The 19,782-nt window shown below is 36.9% G+C and overlaps 1 protein-coding gene across 2 annotated transcripts in view; it reads right to left on the bottom strand.

The window, feature by feature from the left end:
• The window catches only part of LRP1B (LDL receptor related protein 1B), a 1,938,417-nt gene that overhangs the window by 1,010,049 nt on the left and 908,586 nt on the right, over window positions 1–19,782 (bottom strand). For both annotated transcript variants that reach the window (XM_058434432.1, XM_032145942.2), the window contains exon 6: window positions 12,524–12,781. In XM_058434432.1, the coding sequence (XP_058290415.1) occupies window positions 12,524–12,781 (258 nt within the window). The remainder of the gene's footprint in view (window positions 1–12,523; window positions 12,782–19,782) is intronic.

The raw sequence follows: 19,782 nt of genomic DNA, 5'->3' as shown, positions 1-19,782 counted from the left end.
GGCTGCACAGAGAAGTTCAACTAGGTAAGTGCAGAGGGGAAATGTGGGATTGGAGCCTCCACTCAGAGTTCCCACTGGGGCATTGCCTAGTGAAGCTGTGGGAAGGGGGCCATTATCCTTCAGACCCCAGAATGATAGAGCCACTGGCAGTTTTCACACTATGCCTGGAAAAGCCATAAGCACTCAGTCTTTGAGAGTAGCCACAGTAGATGTACCCTACAAAGCTACAGAGGCAGAGCTATGCAAGGCCTTGGGAGCCTACCCCTTGCACCAGTGTGCCCTAGGTATAAGACATGGAGTCAAAAAAGATTATTTTAGAGCTTTAATATTTAATAATTTCCCTGTTGGATTTCAAGCTTACAGGGACATGTAGCCCTTTCTTTTGGTCAGTTTCTCTTTCACGGAATGGGAATGTTTACTCATCCTGATTCCATTATAGGTACAATGCATATACCTCCATTGCATCTTGGAAGTAAATAACTTGGTTGATTTTACAGGCTTATAAGTGGAAGGGACTTGCCTTATCTCAGATGAGACTTTAGACTTGAGATTTCTAATTGATTTGATGCTGGAATGAGGTCGGGCTTTGGGGGATTGCTGGGAAGGCATAATTGTATTTTGCAATGTGAGAAGAACATGAGATTTGAGAGACCAGGAGAGGAATGATGTAGTTTGAATATACGTCCCTACCAAATCTCATGTTAAATTGTAATCTCCAATGTTGGAGGTGGGTCCTAGTGGGAGGTGTTTGGGTCATGGGGGTAGATCCCTCATGGCTTAGTGCTGTGCTCAGAATAGTGAGTGAGTTCTCTCAAGATCTAGTGATTTAAAAATGTGTGGCACCTCCCTCCACTTTCTTGCTCCTAATTTTGTAAGTTCATTTTCTCATCTATAAACTGATAATTATATATAGTATACAAGTTTTATAATTGGGTGTGATGGTAATGAAGTAAATATGTAGGTTGCCTAATGCACAATATAAACATTCAATACACGTTGTTCCAAAATACTGTGTAATTATTAGACAGTTGCTAACTCAAAGGAAAAAGGTAAGCGTGATAGAAGACAGAAGTAAACTATCAGCCCTACTCAATAAATGGTGCTGAGAAAACCAGCTAACCATACGGAAAAAAATGAAATTTGACTTCTACTTCCCACCATTTACAAAAATTAACTCAAGATGGATTAAAAACTTAAATGTAATATCTCAAACTAAAAATCCCAGAAGAAAACATAGGAAATACTTTTCTGAACATCAACCTAGGCAAAGAATTTTTGACTAAGTCCTCAAAAACAAATGCAACAAAAACAATAATTAACAATGAATCCTAATTAAACTAAAGAGCTTCTGCTTATCAAAAGAAACTATAAACAAAGTAAACAGACAACTTACAGAGTGGGAGAAGATATTTTCAAACTATGCATCTGATGAAAGACTAATATCCAAAATCTTTAATGAACTTTAAGAAACTTAAATAAAAACTCCATTAAAAAGTGAACAAAGGACATGAACACACACTTCAAAAGAGGATATACAAGTGGCCCAAAAACATGAAAAAATACTCAACATCACTAATAATCAGAGAAATGCAAATCAAAACCACAATGAGATACCATCTCACACCAATCAGAATGGCTACTATTAGCAAGTCAAAATAACAGATGTTGGTGAGATTACAGAAAAAAAGGAAACACTCACACACTGTTGGTGGGATTGTAAATTAGTTCAGCCACTGTTAAAAACAGTTTTGAGATTTCTCAAATAACTAAAAATAGAACTATTATTCAACCTAGTGATCCCATTACTAGGTATATACACAAAGGAAAACAAATCATTCCACCAAAAAGACACATGCATGTGTACATACATCACAGCACTATTCACAACCACAAAGACATAGAGTCAACCTAGGTGCCCATCAATTGCGGATTGGATAAAGAAAATATGGTATGTATACCCAACAGAACACTATGTAGCCATAAAAGGATGAAATCATGTCCTTTGCAGCGACATGTATGCAGCTGGAGGCCATTATCCTAAGTGAGTTACTTCAGAAACAGAAAACCAAGCACTGTATATTCTCACTTATAAGTGGGAGCTGAACAGCGGGTACACAGAGGCTTAAGTATGGCAACAGTAGATACTGAGGACTTCAAAAGAAGGGAAGGGGTAAAGGGAAAAGACTTAAAAACTACCTATTGGATACTACGTTCACTATTTGGGTGACAGGTTCAGTTGATGTCCAAATTTTAACATCATGCAATATACCCACATAATAAACCTGCACATGTATCCCCAAATCTATAATAAAAAACAGAGGGGAGAAGAGCCAAGATGGCCAATTAGAAGCAGCTCCAGTCTGCAGTTCCCACTGAGAAGAACAAAAACAGTAAGTGAATCCTGCTCTATCAACTGAGGTATCCAGGTTCTCTCACTGGGACTGACTAGGCAGTTAGTGTGACCCACACAGAGTAAGGAAAAGCAGGGTGGTGCAATGACCAAGGTGCCACACAGGATAAGGGGAACTCTCACACCCAGACAAGGGAGGTGGTTAGTAACTGTGCTACCCTGCCTGGGAAACCACATTCTTTCTTCAGATCTGTACATCCTGTGGATCAGGAGATCCCCTTGTGAGTCTACCCCACCAGGACCTTGGGTCCCAAACTCAGAGCTGTGCAACCCAGTCGGGCTGAGGCCAGGGGCAGCAGGCTGAACACTGCCTAAGACAACTGAGTTCCCGGGGGGAGAGGCAGCCACCATCACTGAGGCTCTCATCAGCCATTTTCCACTGCTGGTGTTGGGGAGATTGGGCAGTTTAAACTGAGAGGAATACCCCCACAGCAAAGCACAGCAGCTGTGGCAGATCATGGCAAGATTGCTCCTTTAGGTGGGACCAGATCCATCCTTTCTCTTTGGGCAGGGCCTCCCTGCAGGAATCACTGCAACTATAGCCAGGGGTTTATGGATAGAACTCTGATATTCCTGGGAAGGAGACCCTGGGGGAAGGTGTGACCATGGTCTTGAATTTAGTGGACCTAGTCTTTCCTGTCTGCTGGCAGTCCAGATGAGGGGGATTCTCCCCAGTGCAGCCAAACCTGCTCAACCAAGGGGCAGCCAAGCTGCTTTGTTACACAGGCTTCTGATCACATGCCACCTGACTGGGTGAGACATCCCAACAAGGGCCACGAGACACCTCATACCGGACTGCTTTGGCTGGCATTAGCTTGGTGCCCCTCTGAGATGGAGCTCCCCGAGGAAGGAACAGGCAGCCATCTTTGCTGTTCTGTAGCCTCCACTGGTGATACCTCCAGTTGCAGGAGGGACCCAGGAGAATTAGGTCTGCAGTTGTCCCCCGGTAAGCCCCAGTAGACCTAAGGAAGATAGGCCTGATTGCTAAAAGAAAAACAAACAGAAAGCAACAACAGCATCAACAAAAAAGACCCCACAAAAACCCCATCAGCAGCCTCAAAATATCGAAGGTAGAAAAAGCCGCAAAGATGAGAAAGAATCAATGCAAAAATGCTGAAAACTCAAAAAGCCAGAGTGCCGCTTCTCCAAATGATCACAACACCTCTCCAGCAAGGACACTGAACTAGGCTTGGGCCGAGATGAATGACCTGACAGAATTAGGCTTCAGAAGGTGTGTAATAATGAACTTCGCTGAGCTAAAGAAGTATGTTCTAAACCAATGCAAGAAGCTAAGAACCATCATAAAACATTACAGGAGCTGTTAACCAGAATAACCAGCTTAGACAGGAACATAAATGACCTGAAGGAGCTGAAAAACACAACATGAGAACTTCACAATGCAACCACAAGTATCAACAGCCAAATAGACCAAGGTGGAGGAAAGGATGTCAGAGCATGAAGACTATATTGATGAAATAAGACAGGCAGACAAGGTGAGAGAAAAAATAATAAAAAGGAACAAACAAAACGTGAGATCTATGGGGTTATGTAAAAAGACAGGACCTACGACTGATGTGGTACCTGAAAGAGACAGGGAGAATGGAACTAAGTTGGAAAACATACTTCGTGATATCCAGGAGAACTTCTCCAACCTAGTAAGACAGGCCAACATTCAAATGCAGAGAATCCCAGTAAGATACTCCATGAGAAGTTCAGCTCCAAGACACATAATCAGATTCCCCAAGGTTGTAAAAAAAAAAAAAAAAAAAAAAAAAAAAAAGAAAGAAAAAATGTTAACAGCCAGAGAGAAAGGCCAGCTCACCTACAAAGGAAAGCTCATTGGACTAACAGCAGACTTCTCAGTGGAAACCCTACAAGCTGGGGGCCAATATTTAACCTTCTTTAAAAAAAAAAAAAAAAAAAAAAAGAATTTCCAACCAAAAATTTGATTATCAGCCATACTAAGCTTCACAAGGAAAGGGGAAACAAAATCCTTTTCAGACAAGCTAATGCTGAGGGAATTCATTACCACCAGGCCTGCCTTGAAGACCTCCTGAAGGAAGCACTAAACATGGAAACAAAAGCTCATTACCAGCCACTAAAAAGTACACAGACCAATGACACTAGGAAGCAACTACATTAACAAGTCTGCAGAATAACCAGTTAGCATCATGATGACAGAATCAAATTCACACATAACCTTAAAAGTAAATGGGCCAAATGCCCCAATTAAAAGATACAGAATGGCAAGCTGGATATAAAGAAAATACCCATTGATGTGCTGTATTCAAGAGACCCATCTCACATGCAAAGCCACACATAGGCTCAAAATAAAGGGATGGAGGAAAATTTACCAAGCAAATGGAAAGCAGAAAAAAGCAAGGGTTGCAATCCTAGTTTCTGACAAAACAGACCTTAAGCCAACAAAGATTAAAAAAAAAAAATTACCAAAGGGCATTACATAATGGGAAAGGGTTCAATTCAACAGGAATGGATATCTGAAATATATATGCATCCAATACAGGAGCACCCAGTTTCATAAAACAAGTTCTTAGAGACCTACAAAGAGTCTTAGACTCCCACACAATGATAGTGGGAGACTTTAACACCCCACTGTCAATATTAGAGTGAGATAAAACAAAAATATTAGACAGATTGAGATAAAACAAAGATATTCATGGCTTGAACTCAGCTTTGGATCAAGTGTACTTGATAGATATCTACAGAACTCTCCAACCCAAAACATCAGAATATACATTCTTCTCAGCACCGCATGGCACTTGATCATATAATTGGGAGTAAAACACTCCTCAACTAATGCAAAATAACTGAAATCATTACAAACTGTATCTCAGACCATAGCACATTCAAATTAGAATGCAAGATTAAGAAACTCACTGAAAATCACACAACTACATAGAAATTGAACAACCTGCTCCTGAATGACTCCTGGGTAAATAATGAAATTAAGGCAGAAATCAAGAATTTCTTTGAAACCAATGAGAACAAAGAGACAACATACCAGAATCTCTGGGATGCAGCTAAAGCAGTGTTAAGAGGGAAATTTATAGCACTAAGTGCCCATATCAAAAAGCTAGAAAGACCTCAAACTGACACCCTAACATCACAATTAGAAGAACCACAAAATCAAGAACAAACAAACCCCAAAGCTAGCAAAAGACAAGAAATAACCCAGATCAGAGTGGAACTGAAGGAAATGGACATGAAAAACCCTTGGGGGAAAAAAATTAATAAAATAGATAGCTAACTAGACTAATAAGGAAGAAAAGAGAATATTCAAATAGATAATACAAAATGATAAAGGAAATATAACCACTGATCTTATAGAAATATAAACAACCATCAGAGAATAGTATCAACACCTCTATGCAAATAAACTAGAAAATCTAGAAGAAATGGATAAATTCCTGGACACATACACCCACCCAAGACTGAACCAGAAAGAAGTTGAATTCCTGAATAATGAATTCTGAAACTGAGGCAGTAATAGCCTACCAACCAAAAAACCCCAGGACCAGATGGATTTACAGCTGAATTCTACCAGAGGTGCAAAGAGAAGCTGGTACCATTTCTTCTGAAACTATTCCAAGCAACTGAAAAGGAGGGACTCCTTCCTAACTCATTTTATGTGGCTAGAATTATCCAGATACCAAAACCTGACAGAGCTATTACAAAAAAGAAAACTTTAGTCCAATATCCCTGATGAACATCAATGCAAAAAAATCCTCAATAAAATACTGGCAAACCAAATCCAGCAGCACATCCAAAAGTTTATCTACCACAATCAAGTTGGCTTCATTCCTGGAATGCAAGGCTGGTATAACATATGCAAATCAATGAACATAATTCATCACATAAACCGAACTGAAGGCAAAAACCACATGATTATCTCAATAGATACAGAAAAGGCCTTTGATAAAATTCAACATTCCTTCATGTTAAAAACTCTGAATAAACTAGGAATTGAAGGAACATACCTCAAAATAATGAGCCGTACGTGACAAACCCACAGCCAATATCAAACTGAATGTTCAAAAGCTGGAAGCATTCCCCTTGAAAACCAGCACAAGACAAGGATGCCCTCTCTCACCACTACTATTCAACTTAGAATTAGAAGTTCTGGCCAGGGCAATCAGGCAAGAGAAAGAAATAAAGGAGATTCAAATAGGAAGAGAGGAAGTCGAATTGTCTTTGTTTGCAGATGACATGATCCTATATCTAGAAAACCCCATTGTCTCATCCCAAAAGCTTCTAAAACTGATAAGCAACTCCAGCAAAGTCTCAGGATACAAAATCCATGTGCAAAAATCACTAGTTTCCTATACACCAACAATATGCAAACAGAGAGCCAAGTCATGAATCAACTCCCATTCACAATTGCTACAGAAAGAATAAAATGCCTAGGAATACAGCTAACAAGGGAAGTTAAGGACCTCTTCAAGGAGAACTGCAAACAATTGATCAAAGCAAGAAAGAGAGGACATAAACAGAAAAACATTTTGTGCTCATGGATAGGAAGAATCAATATTATGAAAATGGCCATACTGCCCAAAGCAGTTTATAGATTCCATGCTATTCCCATTAAACTACCATTGATATTCTTCAGTGAATTAGAAAAAACTAACTTAAAATTCATATGACATCAAAAAAGAGCCTGTATAACTAAGCCAATCCTAAGAAAAAGAACAAAGCTGGAGGCATCACACTACGTGACTTCAAACTATACTACAAGGCTATAGTAACCAAAACTGGTACATGGTACTGGTACAAAAACAGACACAGACCAGCGGAACAGAATAGAGAACTCAGAAATAAGACCACACATCTACAACCATTAGATCTTTGACAAACCTGACAGAAACAAGCAATGGAGAAATGATTCCCTATTTAACAAATGGTGCTGGGCAAACTGGCTAGCCATATGCAGAAAATTAAAACTGGAGTCCTTCCTTACACCTTATACAAAAATTAACTCAAGATGGATTAAAGATTTAAATGTAAAACTCAAAACTATAAAAACCCTGGAAGAAAATCCAGACAATACCATTCAGGACATAGGCACGGGCAAAGATTTCCTGACAAAATTGCTGAAAACAATTGCAACAAAAGCAAAAATTGACAAATGAGATCTAATTAAACTAAACAGCTTCTGCACAGCAAAAGAAACTATCATTAGAGCAAACAGACATCCTACAGAATGGAAGACAATTTTTGCAATCTACAAGTAACTTAAAGAAATTGACACACACACACACAAAAAAAAACATTAAAAAGTGGGCAAAGGACATGAACAGATACCTCAAAAGATGACATTTATATGGCCAACAAACATGTGGAAAATAGCTCAACATCACTGATTAGAGAAACCCAAATCAAAACTGTGGTGAGATACCATCTCACGCCAGTCAGAATAGTGATTATCAAAAGTCAAGAAACAACAGATGCTGGCGAGGCTGCCAAGAGATAAGAATGCTTTTACATGTTAGTGGGAATGTGAATTAGTTCAACCACTGTGAAAGACAGAGTGGCAATTCCTCAAAGACCTAGAACCAGAAATACCATTTGACCCGGCAATCCCATTACTGGGTATATACCCCCCAAAATATAAATCATTCTATTGTAAAGATATATGCATGTTTATGTTCATTTCAGCACTATTCACAATAGCAAAGGCATGGAGTCAACCCAAATACCCATCAATGATAGACTAGATAAAATGGTACATATACACCATGGAATACTATGCAACCATAAAAAGGACCGAGATTATTTTCTTTGCAGAGACATGGATGGAGCTGGAAGCCATTATCCTTAGCAAACTAACATAGGAACCGAAAACCAAGAGAACCATGTTCTCACTTTCAAGTGGGAGCTGAACAATGAGAACACATGGATACAACGAGGGGAACAACACACATTGGGACTGTCGTGGGGGTGGGATGCGGAAGGGAGGGCACCAGGAGACATAGTTAATGAATGCTGGGCTTAATACTTAGATGATGGGTTGATGGGTGCAGCAAACCACCATAGTACACATTTTCCTATGTAACAAACCTGCACCTCCTGCACATGTATCCCAGAACTTGAAATTAAAAATAAAATATAAAAAATTGTCAGAATTCAAAAATTATCCAATAAGGACTTAATTTAGTAGCTCTAGTTAGAGGTTCAAATAGAACATAACTTAAAGTTGACATAAAAACAAGCTAAGGAAAAAGATAAAAGTCTGTGAATGGGGTTAATTCAGAAGCTAAGTCCAGGAAGAATAAGCAACTATTTTATTTGTAGCTAGGTATACTCTACTGGATTGGAGTGGGGCCCGTGAGTGGCTCAAGAGAAGCTGGCTAAATCCATGTTAGAATCTTAAAAGTGATCCTTGAATTTTTCAGAGTATTGAAGAATTCACCCATAGAAAGACAATGGAAGTGTTTACTGTCCAGCTGGGGGATGACAATATGGTTCTGAATCATTTTCCTTAATAAGAGATTAACTCAGAAAATATTCTTAGTTCAATCGTCTCTATGCATTTTGTCCCGAGGAAACAGATGGAATTTACCACTTTTGTAAATCCTGTAATTTTTGTTATTTTGGGTATCTGTGTCCCTACCACAGTACACTACAAGAAAAATTTTGGGAAACAATCAGCTGCTACAAATGTGCTTTGGATGAATACTTTTTTAAAAAAACAAGTTTTGTTTAGAAAACACCTAACTCCAAAATCATCCCCAAAGTCTGCAACTTTCAGGCTAAAATGCTAAATAATAAATATCAGTTATCGTTATAAAAAAGAATAAAATTCAATAAGAAATTTAATTTCTATCATTTTCCCCAAGGTTCATTAATACAATTTATTGAGCATATTATCATTCATCTTGATTCTCTCACCATATTGCTTAGGAATGATGTACAATGTTAAATGTAGGACTTTTAAGGAGGCTACATCAGAATCATCGCGTAGGACTTTTCTATGCTATAAACTTCTACAACCCACTTTTTCCACCTCCCTTCCGAGATTCGTATAACTCTCTCCCACTTAGAGGACCGGGCTTTGTAAGCCAACATTACTAATATTAGTAGACCTAATCATTTTTGCTTTGCTAACATGAAAAAGTTGAGACCTACGGGCAGCATGGTATTTAGAAAAAGCTATAAAGTCTGATCTAAATGCAAACCTACCTAATTATGCTGTGTACAATTATCTAACTGCTCAGAGTCTCAATTTTCCCATAAAAACAAAAGAATAATATCTCCCTGTTGCAGATAGTCTTTCAGTATATTCGATAAAGTTAAAATATATCATTTAAGGTAGATTTGCTTTTCTAGTGTAAAAGAAAAAAAACAGGGCTTAGATGTCCCACTTCTGCATTCTTTTTAGCCATCCAGCTTTGCCTAATACATCTGAACTTTGAGTAAAAATGCCAGCTATTATAAAACAGGAAGGGCATATCTCTCCTGCTCGCTACACAGAGATGCAGTGGGTATCCAGTGAGATGAGACGTGCAACTCTTTTAAAATATTGCAATAAAATGTTTACTACTATATTATTATGGAAGTGTCAACTGCAAGTCAGTTTGATCTGCAGTGTTTTTCCTCTCATAGTAATCCTTTGAAAACTAAAATGTTTATATTTTCTCAAAAAAGCATGTTCTCTTCAGGTAAGATAAGAGAAAAGCACCTAAATATAATGTGGGTGGGAGGAACTAAAGAGAATCTCTGAAACAGTGGATAGTGACAGGTATTCAGGCTAACTTCCATCAGTTCATTATTTTTGCTTATATGGTATGACAAAGATTTTATGTAATTATAGATGCAAAGAATATTCAAACTTCATTATCATCTCACAAACTGTCATAGTGAACACAGAGCCCATCGTATTCCATGGCAGCTCTTCTGTGACATGTTGATAAAATGCGTGGCTTACAAGCAATGACAGAGAAGCCCAGCCCTGCTCACACCCCTGCCCCACTCCCCTCATTAAATTACTTCCACATATTTAATCACTTTTTTCTAAAGTGACTATGTAATTGCATGCTTAAACCTAACCTCATCACAAATTATTTACTCAGATTAAAATATTTCCAGTGAATTTATTTTTTATTATTCAAAATGAATATTCTATTCGGCATTTCAGTGAATTCCCTGACAACAACAACAACAAAATATATGTTTCTAGGTTTGCTGAATTGCTTAATAAATCAAATTTAATGTAAGTTATACTTATTTTCTACCAATAGTCAATATGCAATTGCTTGACCTTCCTTAAATTTATTTTAACAAATAGCTGTTTTTAAAACATATTAAAGAAGAGAAGACTACCATTATTAGGGCATATTAAGTGTAGAAAAAAAGTTCTTAAGTACACTCAGAAAATAATTCTACTGGGCAACTTAGTGAATATTTTAGCTATTTGACTATTCAGTATTCCATTTGCTGGGGAAAATACCTTTGGATTAGTTGAGGTAATCACTAATGTAGCAAGGACTAGGGCCTTGTGTTCGGTTTCCAGCAGCTGCCTAAGCCAAAGTCTGAAATACTTACATCAGAAGGCAGATAATCCTTACTACTTACATAATAAATCACATAAATTACCTAATAAGGATTATCTGCCTTGTGCCATCCTTTATTATTATTTAATATGAATGACCATTTCTCCATAGAATTCTTGAAATATCCACTGCTTTCATTATAATTTTTGGTCTATTTTCACAATAAATAACTTTATCAATTGTTTCATTAGGAGGATCTTCACAATGTTCAACAATATTTGTTAAACACTTTGTTCATTTAAGTATATAAAATTATACCAGTATGTTCTATTTTTCACAATTTGCCTTTGACTCATTTAATCTAATTACAATGATCAAACGTTACATAGTATTATTTCTTTATATAAGGATTAATAACCAGTTCATGTATATGAAAAGCTTTAATTATTGAAACGAGATCAAATATTCTAAATTTGAAAATCACATTTATTCTATCACAGCATTCTTCTTTTCCGCTTGATTGTACACATGTCTCTTCATTTCTTTTCTCTTTCTAAGACAGAGTTTTGCTCTTGTCACCCAGGTTGGAGTGCAATGTCACAATCTCGGCTCACTGCAACCTCCACCTCCTGGGTTCAAGTGATTCCCCTGTCTCAGCCTCCTAAGTAGCTGGGATTAAAGGCGTGCACCAGCACACCTGGCTATTTTTATTTTTAGTAGAGATGGGGTTTGGCCAGGCTGGTCTTGAACTCCTAACCTCAGATGATCCATCCACCTCGGCCTCCCAAAGTGCTGGGAGCCACCGCACCCGGCTTCTCTTAATTTTTCTACAGATTTTTATTTTAGCCGAATTTGTAAGAAACACTTTCTGTAAATCATAAATTAAAGGGATATGTGTTAAAATTCTCATGCTTATGGTTTCCCCAAGCATACTCAAAGCAATTTTTGTACTCCCATGTGGAAGCAGCGAGACAGAAGGAGAGAGAGAATATGTGTGCATCTCTGGGTGTGTGTGTGTATGAGTGAGTGTGTGTGTATGTGTGCGTGACAATGAGATTTCAGTTTATGGTAATATGCAGGAAGAGAAGGACAGTCTGTCAAGTTTCTGACATGAGAAGTCAAAGTGAATCACAAATCACAAGTTTTTTGGAAGAGGATGTATAAAAATTAATTTGCTTTAAAGAGAGTTAACCCAGGTAGTTACTCCCAATTAGCATAAACCTAATTATTTAAGGTATTTTTAACTACAGTCAATGCACTTATAATTATCAACTCTGTTTTTTTTAAATCCCACCTTCACTATCACATTGTGAATTACCACTCAGTGGAAAAAAAAAATCAGTTTCCACTTAGGTGTCACTGTAAAAAGCCTTAAAGAAATAATTAGAATTAACTGCAATTTACGACTTACCTAAATAGAGAAAGTGTATACGTATGTGTTTGTATAGGCAAAACATGTAGTGAATACAGTAATTCAAGTTCATCATATTTGCACATACAGTTTTCCAACAGCCATGAGCTATGCTAGATATTTGAGAATCCAGCCTACGGGTCTGTAAATGAAATCCATAAAGGGTGGCATATAATATTTAATTGAAACACTTACTGTGGAAGGATTGAAGAATATTGATTGTCCATTCATCTGTTAATCCTCCTGCTTTTGTTATCTGAATACATTTGAGTTGATTTGAAGATTCTCTTGATTCAATCCAACAAATCATATCTTCATTATAAATAAAATCCAGAGTATGAATTTCATTTCCATTGACTGAGCTTAGAGTTGCCATTTTACTTCCATTAAGATAGAAAACCTCAATTGTTTCAAAATTTGCGATTAATAGTATAGGTGGTCTATCTGTAGCTTCTAGAATGAAATAGAAAAAGAGAAGTAGATTCAGTAAGAGTCATGATTACTTTACAGTTTTGCATTAGTTATTGAAAGCTATTTTCTATACTTTTAATAAATTCATAACAAAAATGTTCTTATAAAAATACTTTTTATAAGTCATATGCATACTTCACTATTTTAGTGTACTTCTCTGAAAAAAATAAAACATTCTGCAGAGCATTTGTATTCCTTATTTCCTTAGTCATAATGCGTTGTCTAAATGTGAGGACATGTCATTTACTTTTATTGCTAGCAAGTAAAGGAAGTGGTGTGAATTGTTTTTCTAGAAATGATGATGGATCTAGACTGACCTCTCCATACAGTTTTGGAGGTTACCCTCATGAGCAAGGTAATGTTTATTTGAGTTGAATACATAAGATCAGAAATAGATTCTCTGGAGCAGAAAACGCAAAGCTCGTAAGCTTATACAAAGAGCGCACCTGTGACTTCGGCCTCATCGGCTCCTTGACCAACCCCAAGAGCCAAACAATCACACATTCTTTTAGTGACTAGACAGTGATTACTGAGCCAGTTCCTTCCACATCCACCTTCTACAGGCAGGAAAATAAGATTCTAGGTATAAAATAAACTTCAATACCACTTTTTTGAACAATGCAGCTTTGCTGGTGTTAGGACTGAGTTTTTGATGAACATATACTAATTTCCCAGAGTTTCAATAGCATATTTAAATGTAACAGTAAAATCTGATAGAAAATTAGAGTTGATAGAGTTTAGCTATACAATCATATTCAGAGTAAATTTTCTGCTAATTAAGAAATAAGAAATATGTGGAAATCTTTAATTCATCTGCATCTAATGCATCAATAAATCCCTTTGACCATGAGGTCAAATCTATCAGACATCCTACCACTTCTCAGTAATGACTGCTACTGTCCTGCCATCATCACTCATCTAGATTATTTCAAAGTTTTCTGCCTGGTTTCCCTTTTTCTATCTATGCCCTTCTCATCTTTACAATATCCCAACACAACAGCCAGAGTTATACCATTACAATGCTAAGGCAGATAAGGTCAGTTCTTCACTCAGTCCCTCAAAGGGCTCCTATTTTAACCAGAGCAAAATTCAAAGCCCTTGTAACGATCTATTAAACTCTACCTGATCTGTATATTCATTACCTCTTTAACCTCATTTCCTTCATCTCCTTACTACTCTTACTCTTGTTCGTCTCACTCCAGACACACTGCACTTCTTACTGTTCCTTGAACAAACCAGGCAAGCTGCCACCTCAGAGGGGCTTCCCACTTCCTGGAATAATCATTTATCAATTTCAGAATGGCTTCCTTGCTCACCTCTTTTAGGTCATTATGCAAATGTCATTTTACTGGTGAGGAGTCTCTTGGCACTTTATCTTCTAAAAATTTTAAGCCCCTATACTTTCTATACACCTCCATAGTTCTATTTCTTCCCTATTCACCAAACATAGTATGTTTTATATATTTTTCTGATTATTTACTTCTGTTTTATCTCTAGCATCTAGAGAAAAAGCCTAGAACTTAGGGATCATTCAATACCAATTTTCTGAATAAATAAAAAGGACACATGGAAATCTCACACAGAAGACTTCTTTAGAAACATTTCATGAAATGCAACAAAAATAATTTATTTAACCTATGAAGGGAATTCAGATTATGACTAGCTATTCAGAAAATTTCATAAATATCATTTGACCGTTCTGTAAGAAACTGAAGCTGAGCACTGTAAAGGTATGATAAAAACCAGAGCATATACTATAACTAATGGAAGTAACTAAGTCTCAAGTTTTGAAGCAGTATTATTTAGTGGCCTTTCTTTTGTTACTGGCGTGGGCCAGGATATCAGGCACTTGTGTTTCTCTCAGATAGAAGAGCCCTCCAGTGAATATCATTTGGGGCCTCCCCTCAGAGGCTTAAAACAATCCTATAATTCATGCATTGGAATTTTTATCCCCATCATGCCAGACCCCTATTAATTTCAATAGGGGTGGTGCCAGGTTCAAGAGGCCAAAGAAGAGAGCCAGAGGTAGCAACAAAAAGATACAGGGTTTTATTTAGGGAAACTTACACACAGAGACGGCCCAGTGGCTGCAGACTGGAGAACCACTACCACTTGTAAAAAGCATGCAGCTTATATAGCACGTTCCCCTTAGCACATTCACCCCGCCCCGCCCCGCCCCGCCCCGACCCACCACCCACAACCTCCACGTGGCAACCTTCCTTTCTTAAATTGTTATGGCTATCGTGTGCACCTGCCATACAGGGTATGCTTAAGTTACATTATTGTTGTGAAATGTATCTGCCATAAACCTCTCCTCCCCCAAGAAATTCTCTCGAGTCATAGGATTCCTGTCTGCCTTTAACAAAACATTAAACATTTTTTATACATAATAACAACAAAACAATAAAACAAACAAAAATAAACCAAAAAAAGCCTCAATGGGATGATAAAACTAAGTAGCACAGCAGTTTCCTCCCAATGGAGAAAATAGACTTATCCTGGACTGCCTGAGTATAAACCCACAACAAAAATATTCTTAAAAATGCTAAGATCATTTCCACAAAAAGAAAGTTCTCTCAGAAGCATCAGTAGAATTGTGAATCATCTCTGCTTAACATAACCTTGTCAATTGACCACATCTGAGCCTGGTTAGCTAGTCAGCTTCTCCCCGAATCTCTTAAATCTATCTTGAACTGTGTTTCACTTGCCCTTGCCATTCCTTAATTTGGGGATCTAGACTTAGTCTCCCCTCTGCTCCTACTTTTGTCATTTTACTGCTGACCTTGGGACTCTTGAAACCTGTTGGATCATAGATTTCTCAGGTGATAGTAAAATCTTAGATGGGTGTGTTATCAGGTAAACAAAGATAGGCCGACAATTTCAGCCCTTAGTGTCTTCATTTGACAACTGAAATGACCTTTACTGAAACTATTTTCACTCAAAATGACCCACTATTGAAAGCATCCCTTGCTGCAAAGTTTTATGCAAAGTCCAGACTTAGCTATTTTTTGGCTAGCTACTAGTCAGTAAACTTAACGTAGGTCATAAACATTCTTTGAAGAGAGGCCAGAATATAAAGGAGCGCTGAGATTCCCCTGAGAAACCGAGATGCAAATGGGTTCATGGTTAACACAGGCAATGCTTATTTGACAGAATTAGCCAACATATTTGGTTTCTGTGGCTGCTTGTTGAGTGAATCAGTTAACTGTTTTAGTGAAAAACATATCAACCACTAATTCCAAAGTCAGGTGCTTCATAATCTAACAGGGTTTGATTTAATAATGGTGACTTTAAAAGATCAAAGGACATACTGGAGGACGGATACCTACAACATAAGTTGTGAATGCCTTACTGAAGTAGTCTTCATAGATCTCTGCTAATTATTAACTGTGGTTTACCTCTTTAGACAGGAGGTCAAATATGGAGGAAGGAAGCCACTGAAACACAAGAACCCACAAAAATCTTCAAGCTCTAAGGATCCAATTCTTTCAGTGTATTTCAAGTTGAAACTGGCAGAGCCCTGGCAAAAATATAATCTCTCTCTACCTGCACCACATCTAATGTCTGTTGTTCATCGTTACCACATGCCAATTGAAGAGCACCAGCTTGGGTAATGTGGATACAAGACTGACCAGAATAGATGTGATGATCTTATGGGTTGTCATCCTTAGTCAATGGACAGTTTTCCCAAAAGAACACTTGAAAAGCACATTAGATGACTTCAGTCAAAGGGATACCTGCATCAACACTTAGGGAGAGGTAATGAACATTAACCTTCCACATAGAAGATACTGAAGCACAAACAGGCACTCAGTTGACATTTTAACTTAGAGAACCAAGACTTTGGTTGGGTAAACACCTACAGCAGGCTGTCAACTGATTCATGATAGAGGAGAAAAATTCTCCTCATACTCCTAATCACTCCTTGTATGTTGACAGACCTAAAAACATTTCTCTCTCCTGTGATGGAGAATTGTATTTGTGCTCTGTATGATCAAAAATGATTTGATTTTTCCAGTAATGTATGTTGTATTCATTAGTGTCACAACCTTTGAAGACTGATTCTAAAATTGTGAATTGAAAAGAGAAACTTGGAAATGCTTATTTGACCAGGTTCATAAAAATACCTATTTAAATTCCAAGCCATTATAACTATTTCCTTGCAAGCCTATCCTTATCCTCTCACGGTCAAAAATATACTAAAAGTGGATTTATTTACTTATAATAATATGATTTTGACATATAGTTTGTGCTAAATAAATGTTTTCAGGGTGTATAAAAACTTGTCATTTTTAAGGTTTCATTTAAACCTCCAGTTCTTGTATTCAATTATAAGAATATTAATTTGGCTAGTTTCCTTCTAAGTGATTGAAGTAATGAATTCATATACTTACAAATAATTATGTAACTAACAAATATATGTATATAATAAATGTATATATTAATGTATATCATCTAGTTGTTCTATGTTCTAATTTTCCTTAATTAAACCTGTAATTGTATTTGTAAGCAATTATCTCCACTAAATGACGTTCCCAGTATGTGCACATCAATATTTCTGAAGTCAAAGATGAAAAAAATCCCAGTTTTAACTGCATAAAAAGCTGCATAATGACTTGCATATAAAGTGTATAAAATGGAGAGTCAGACTAATATTGTGAGAAAACAGAAAGTTGTAATCTATACAACACGAAGAATCAGTTTTAAGCCAGTAATGAACTTCGAAGATTGAAAGAGGATTTTTCTTTCAGATTTACTCTTTTCATATACAAATTATATAAAGGCTGGAGAATAAGGAAAATAGGTATGCAGTTAGAAATGAGAAGACTAAGAACTTCTAATCAAAATTGTTAAAACTTACGTAAGAAGTGAATTACTAATATATGAAACAAAATGCAGAAAATCTGTAAAAGGGCAATTTTTTTTTTTTTTTTTTTTGGAGACAGAGTCTTGCCCTGTCATACAGGCTGGAGTGCAGTGGCGTGACCTCAGCTCACTGCAACTTCTGCCTCCTGGGCTCAAGCGATTCTCCTGCCTCAGTCTCCTGAATAGCTGGGACTACAGACATGCACCACCATGCTCGACTAATTTTTGTATTTTTAGTAGAGACTGGATTTCACCATGTTGGCCAGGCTGGTCTTCAACTCCTGACCTCAGGTGATCTGCCCGCCTCGGCCTCCTCAAGTGCTGGGATTACAGGCATGAGCCACTGTGCCTAGCCAAAAGGGCTAATTTTCTAAAAAACGACTAAAATTATGCAAAAAAAAAAAACAGAAAAAGTTAAGTATGTAATATTAAGAGAAAATTATGTAGTTTAAAAAGGAGAGATACAGAATCATGGTGTGGAGAAAAAATAAAAAAGAAAGAGAAAGTATTACAGTATTCAAATATATAATAAATTGTAGATGAAAGTCAACCAAACCAAACTGAAAATGTGAATCAAGTTAATATCATATAAGTGAAAAAAAGACAATAGCATCGTGCCCTCCCCAGCACAAACATATCTTTTCATTTTGCAAATTGGCGGCTCTCACAATTTCCCTGTTTTGCAGACAGCTGGTCCAACCAAACCGAGGAGGTATTTCCTCTATTATCTGAAAGCCTTACTTAGCACGTGGCAAGTGTTTAATACATGAATGAAATATGGGGGACTGTTTGAATGTGAACTTCTCAATGCTTTTTAAAGAGACTTTAGTGAATTAATACATTGTAAAATAATAATGTATTTCAATAAGTACAATGAAATAAATAATGCAGTTATTTTAATCAGAAAAAATAATGAAAGATATGTAATTGATAACCATTGAAGGTTTATAAGTAAATCTCAAAATTTCAGAATATAATTCATTTGAATTTTAGATTATTACATGATTATTAGAACTAGCATGACGCAGGATGAAACATCCTAGGAAGTTTTTCATCTTGGTAAGGTTTCCAAATTTACCTAATTGTTTAAGCCAAAACATTGGATTCATCCTTCACTGCACAATATATAATAAATTGTAGATGAAAGTCAACCAAACCAAACTGAAAATGTGAATCAAGTTAATATCATATAAGATGGAAAACTGAAGAAAGAGCACTATTAGGAGTGAAAATCAAAAGTTCATAGAGTTTGATATTTCTGTTAAATATCCAAATGGAGATATTGAATATATAATTGGATCTGTGAGTCTAGAGTTCAACAGAGTCGTCTTAACTGGTGATAAAAACTGGGGAGTCTCAGTCTCTTGATATTTTTTAAAGCCATGGCAGAGGGTAAGTTTTTATGGTCAATAAAAAGATGTCTAAAGGACTGAACGCTGAATCATGCCAAGAATATTGGCAAAATGAAGATAATGAAGCAAAGTAAACTGAGAAGAAAATGCCCAGTAAGGCAAAAGCAATATTTCAAGATTGTGCTGATTTAAAAGGTAAAGTCTTCAAGGAGACAGTTGTCAGTGTTGTCAGTTGTGTGCTCAAGACCCATAGTTAACTAATTAGGTAGTGGGAGGTCACTGAAGACCTTGGCAATAGATGTGACTGATAAGAATAATGTAAGATTCATTGAAGGGGATTCAAGAGCAGAGCAAAGGAAAGTGGAAAGGAGCAACACTCCATGAGTTTTTCTATGCAGGGAAAAGAAAAATGGAGAAGTAGCTGGACAGGAATATAGGTTTAAAAGAAGTTGTTTTGCATCATCTTTACAACATGCTTGTATGCTGGTGGGAATGACCTAAGAGAAAAGAAAATATCAGTGATTCAAGAAATAAAGAAGACAATTATATGAGTCTAATCCTTGAACCGGTGAGAGAAGATAGGATTCGTGTATATTTACAGGATTGGCCTTTGATAGGAGAAAAGCCAGTTTGTTTTCTAATTCAAATAAGAGGAAGATGGAGTGATTAGTTCTAGATTCAGATAGACTAGTAGAGTTAACGGAGTTTGGGTGAGAAAATTCTCTTTCAATTGCTTCTATTTTCTCAAGGAAATATGAAATAAGA

Source organism: Hylobates moloch, unplaced genomic scaffold (assembly GCF_009828535.3).
Source record: "Hylobates moloch isolate HMO894 unplaced genomic scaffold, HMol_V3 SCAFFOLD_24, whole genome shotgun sequence".
NCBI classification, from domain to species: domain Eukaryota; kingdom Metazoa; phylum Chordata; class Mammalia; order Primates; family Hylobatidae; genus Hylobates; species Hylobates moloch.
The sequence above is the reverse complement of the archived record's forward strand: the minus strand, read 5'-3'. Positions and strand labels throughout refer to the sequence as shown.